Source organism: Physcomitrium patens, chromosome 25 (assembly GCF_059467195.1).
Source record: "Physcomitrium patens ecotype Gransden chromosome 25, ASM5946719v1, whole genome shotgun sequence".
NCBI classification, from domain to species: Eukaryota; Viridiplantae; Streptophyta; class Bryopsida; order Funariales; family Funariaceae; genus Physcomitrium; species Physcomitrium patens.
In genome coordinates, this window is record NC_143434.1 from 4,697,318 (window position 1) to 4,702,882 (window position 5,565).

General features: G+C 46.9%; 1 protein-coding gene across 1 annotated transcript; it reads left to right on the forward strand.

Annotated features, from left to right (window-relative positions):
• The first annotated feature begins 2,922 nt into the window (after window positions 1-2,922).
• LOC112278431 (uncharacterized) lies at window positions 2,923-4,995 on the forward strand. Its single transcript, XM_024511914.3, has 2 exons — window positions 2,923-3,879; window positions 4,046-4,995. The coding sequence occupies exons 1-2, from the start codon at window positions 3,684-3,686 to the stop codon at window positions 4,816-4,818; spliced, it is 969 nt and encodes a 322-aa protein (XP_024367682.1). The 5' UTR covers window positions 2,923-3,683; the 3' UTR covers window positions 4,819-4,995.
• The last annotated feature ends 570 nt before the right edge of the window (window positions 4,996-5,565 follow it).

The following is a 5,565-nucleotide window of genomic DNA, read 5'->3' on the forward strand; positions in this document are numbered from 1 at the left end:
CAGAAAAAAATTTACAAAATATACATATGCAACAATTAAGAACTCAAATGTGTGCGAATTATTTCTTAATATTGACCAAAAAATCCCAAAAACAAAGGGAATAATATAGCCTTGAGGGCCACATGTGATCAAGTATGATTGGCAATGCTTGTATGTCTCTCTCTCTCTCTCTCTCCCTCCCTCCCTCTCTTTTCCACCTCATGCAGAGTGATACTAATGATATTATTTTGACCATCAAAGACATACATTCTAGTCCTACCACCACACCAAAAGATTGAAAAAAAATAAAAAATAAAAAAAATGACATAAACCAAATGGAGGGAGGGGCAGTAACAGATCCTTATCTCCTTGTAAAAAAAGCTTAGGGAGCAGGGCAAGAAAGAAAGAGAGAAGCATAAAATACTCCTTCCCAACAGCAGATGTGAATCCAAGGTAGTGTCCTTTTTTTTTTTTTTTTAATTTTTTATGCAGTGGTCCTGCAAGGTCCACATCCACTGTGCCTTTGTAGATGCAGGTGTTTGGTTGGGAGCAGCAGCAGAGGAAGACTCTGCAAGCACCAATGTCAACAAAATGCATGCAAACGCCAGGCTGAATGGGAGAGAGAGAGAGAGAAGGAGAGGGATGTGTGTATTGGGGGTGGGGTGCTGACATGATAGAACTGCAAACCTGGCAAAGGGGCATTTGACATCACTCCTCCAGGGCATTTAATGAATGGAGAGGCTCCCTGCTGGATCATGCAGTCAACTGCTTTTATAACCCCCTCCTCCTCCCTCCCCTCCCTCCTTCCTCCTCCATGCACCCATGAAAGGGAGGGCAAAGAAAGGGAAAGCAAGGAGGGAGATATTTACACAGACAGACAGAGTGAAAGTGTGAAAGAAGGGGGGTAATCTAATAAATCACTGCAGCAGGGCAGAGCAGTGAGTGCTTCAGCATCATCTATCTGCCTTAGTTGTTGGAGGTTCAGGAGGGAGCCCCCTCCCCTTCTCTCTTCTTCTCTCTTCTTCTTCTGCTTCTTCTTCTGTGGATGTTGATGGTGATGATAATACATCTTTTTGTTGGTGCTCATCAAAAATCATGGCTCCAAGTCCAGGGGGGCAACATCATTGCAAATGACTCCCCATCATAACCACTGTGTTATTTATTTTAAATCATCATAATAAAATATACTCATAATTTTAAACATGATCAGTGAGCTCGATGGGAATTGATTGCTGCTCCATATATATATATATATATATATACTGTATTTTACTTGCTAATTGTGGGATGTTCAAGGGGGTTTTAATGATCCTTGCCTCTGGTATGCCAAGGGCATTATGTTGCTGCTGCTGCTGCTTCTGTGGTTGGCCAGGGTCAGTTGCTTTCATGCTCAATCTGTCCATGTGGTAGTGAACTCAGTGGTTTATTAAGTACATATATATATATATATATATATATGTACATGTGTGTGTATGTGTAATCATATGCACCTGTTTTTAATTTAACTTTTTTTCAAATGAAGCATGTTGTGTGAAATACAATACAAGGAACAAATTTTTTACCAAAAAGATAAATAAAAGGAGAAAATAAGCCTGGATGAAAGCATATGTCACCAGTCTCTGGCACTTTGTGTTCATTGCACAATAGACTCCAAGCAAAACAGTTCCATGATCATGTGTTCAACTTCCAAACTTTTTCACTTGACCAAATACAATTACATCAGATATAGCTGCACATGAACATGCATGGATGCCACATATGAATATATATATATATATATATATATGTATATATACTACTATATATAAGTGAAACCAATATATAAAATAGCTAGAATTTGTAATAGTACATCAAATAAACAAATAAAGAAGGAACAAGAATGAGATGGCAGAGAAAAACCGGGTGAGAAAGACCTAGAGAGAGAGTGAGCGAAGCAGCCAGGAAGGGTTGAGTTGGGTCAGGTTCAAGGGGGTGGGGGTCCTGATCAACAAGGGCAGCAGGCAGGTGACACCAGTCCTACCAGAAGCACACACACAGCAAACGGATGAGGAAGCACAAAAGGTGCAGGTAGGGGGAGCATGGGGATCGGACGAATGAGTAGAACCCCAGGCCAACACAAAACAAAACAAAACAAAAGGGGAGCGAGGGAGAGAGGGAGGGAACAGACGAAACGAGGCAGGCAGGCAGGTAGGTAGGGAGCGAGGCAGGGAGGGAGGATGGGACGGGCTGGGAAAGATAGATAGGTAGGTAGATAGATAGGAACCCTGAGCCGCCATACACGGCTTCACCGGCACCTCCAGTCTACATACTCTCTACAGTCTACAGTTAGTCTACAGAGCTGGGCTAGTTCTCGGGCTAGGGCTAGTAGGGCTAGTTAGACTCTTCTTTGCCCCCACCGAAGGAGAGAAAAGCGAGACTGGTCAGTCAGTATCATTCAAAGGGGTCCAACGTCGGGCCCAACGTCGGTCGGAGTCGCGGGATTCAAGCGTGACGCGCATGGGTGGGGAGCAAACCCGGGGAGAAAGGAATGGGAGAACCCCCGCGGGGAGGGGGGCCGAGGACGACGAGGACGCGAAGAAAGAGAGAGGGAGGGAGGAAGGGGAGATAGCTTCCCCACCCTCTTCCCCGCTTCCTTTCTCCCCACCCAACTCTCTCTCTCTCGTCGACAGTTCCCCTGCGACATGCGCGTTTGTTCGTACAGCAAGCTGACGACAGGATGTGGGGCCCGGGTGAGGGCCGGGCCGGGCCGGGATGGGCGACCGGGGTTCCTGGCTGTTGCGAGCTGGGAGACGAGACGGAGACGGGCTCCACCATTTCCCATTCCCCTTGCCCCTGTCCCTGCCCGCCTCTCTCTCTCTCTCTTTCTCTCTCTGCGTTGGTTCGGTTCGGGGGAGCAGTTGTATTAGTAGTTTATTCGGGTGAAGATGACAAAGCTCATATCTCTCATGCTCCGCAGGTTCATCCTTCCTTCTTCTCCGTCTTCGCTCCCATCCCACCTCAACTCACCCACCAACTCACTGTCACTCACACCCTCCTCCCTACGTCCTCTTCCTTCCTTCTCCCCACCCTCTCTCTCTCTTCCCCTCCCCTCCACTACCCTTCCAGCTCTACTAGTATCCCCCCCTTGCCTTGCCTTGCCTTGCTCGTATCCTCACCTTCGCCTGCCGGGTTTGTGTCTTGGGCTTTTCGCGTTATTCACATTGGCTGTGCATCAGATTGTTTGATGATATTGAAAGAGTGAGCGGGCGAGGGAGGGAGAGAGAGAGAGTGTGGGAAAGAGTGGGAGATTTTCCCGAGCTGTGATCAGGGGACTGGTGATAGGAAGCTAGCGTGGGAAGAAGAGAACAAGAGAAACGTAGCGGTTAGGAGACACTTTGTCTACAGAGGAGAGAGAGAGCCTAGTGTAGCGGGTGGAGATGCCAAGTGGGAAGGCTTGAAGCCTGCTAGAGAGACAGACAGACACCGTTATTGCTCCTTGGTTGGAGTTGGTTGGTTTAGTATCTTGTTTTCATTTTCTCCCGGTGATTTTTTTCGTGGATAGTGGAGACGAGTGCCATCCTCAAGTTACGATGCAGAGTTTGTTTTGGCGGGAGTAAGAGAATCGATTTTTAGTCTGGTTGAGTGCGAGTTCATCTGGATTGAACGAATCTGAGACGGGAGTACTTATTGCTGCAACGGGGTTAAGTGCGAGAGAGAGTGCAGTGATGGCGCAAAGAGGTGATGATGGTGTGGGGATTACCGCGAAGGCACACCAAGCCGACCAGGGCGATCACTTCCGCGGTGTGAGGAAGCGGCCCTGGGGTCGGTTTGCGGCTGAGATTCGAGATCCGTGGAAGAAGACGCGCGTGTGGTTGGGAACCTTTGATACCGCGGAAGAAGCTGCACGTGCATATGATAGCGGTACGTTCCAAATGCATTGATTGTAATGCATTTTGAAGTGGACCTCGTAGCTGCGAAGGTCCGTCATAGTGGCGATGTGCGATTGAAGTTTCGAATTATGCGATTTCTTTCTTGGAGCTAACCTTCCCAACTTTTTGTTTTTTTTTGTTTTTTTTTTTTTTTTCAGCGGCAAGAGCTTTGAGGGGTACCAAGGCCAAAACGAACTTCGCGTCACCTCCTCATAGTGGAGATGATCAGAGCATGACTAGTCAGAGCTCAACTGTGGAGTCTCTGTCCAATGGGTCCTTGAAGCAGAGCGGGCACCATCCATCCAAAAGCATTCAAAGTAATCACTATCGATCTACTGTCGGGGCATTAGATACTTCTTCGTGGCGTAATCGCCTGGACCTGAATATTTCCGTGGCTCAGGATTCATTGTTCGTTGTTGACGATGGTGGGCAACACCAATATAAGAGTGTAAGTGCAGGTCGGTCTTGCGTAGAGGAGGGCGTTACTTGTGCTCTATCAAGCATACGAGTCGCGCCGAACCCGATTCAAGTCCCTTTTGAGGAGGCTGGCCATGTAGCTGATAGCAAACGCCAGAGAACCTTGAAGAAACCTACTCCGATAACTCCAACCGAGGGGTTATCCGTTGGTTGTGATTGGCTTGGCAGCTTAGCAACTACTGCACTTGGAATGCAACAGCAGCTCTCTGAAACTACTCCTGAGACGCGTGCCTGTCATAGTGACTGCGACTCGTCCTCTTCCGTGATTCTCAACTCTGAGGCAGCATGTGCGACCCCCCCTACACCGCACGACGCGAAGCCCGTGATGCGAAGAACAGCTTACCCCTTCTTGTTAGATCTTAATCAACCCCCTTGCAGCCTTGAACATCAAGGGCCGGCAATAGAAACCGACTTTGGTTTGTCCCGACCAGGGATACAAGTCTTTTTGAATTAGCTTAGGTAGTTGCTCCCAATCTCAAAGGGTAGAGAGACACAGACATACACATCGGAGAGCATTTCACCATCATCGCTCGCACCTTGTTTCAGTACCACACTTCCATTTATTCATTAAAGAGCTATTTGCATGTGTTATACCATTAAGTGTAGCACGAAACACTTCATGTTCTTCAAACCTCATGTCGATCTTTATCAGGTTTTTTGATAATTGTAACTCTGTTTTTGCACTTTGCTGTTGATTTTTGGTTTTACTCCATCACAGGAGGTGTTGGTAATATCTGGGTCAGTGTGATATTTAGGCAGTCCTAAGATATAAGGGCAGTTTTCTCCAGAAAGCAAACAAGTAAGTTGAGGTAATAGCCTTATCAGAGTTCAGGATTTGATATTAACCCTGAAGTGGGAGTATGGTACCTCCTGGAATTTTAGGATGTGCAGTAAACGTGCACAATGCAAGAGTTCTTCCAGCTGTGGGCCACTTGACTTAAGAGCTTTACGGTTTTCGTCTCTCTTCCAAGGACTGGGGATATATGCAAACAAAAATCCTTTATGTTAAGATTCTCCATTGTAAAACCAGCTATTGACACGTCGTCCAATTCTCTGTCCTCTAAACTACATCAAACTAGCTTACAAGTTTGCTGGCAGAGAAGGAACGGGCAACAAGACTTGGTGATTATGGTGGTTGTACCACACAAATCCATGCCTTATCTTGCTGGTGAAGGGTAAGCAACAGACAACACTCTATGCG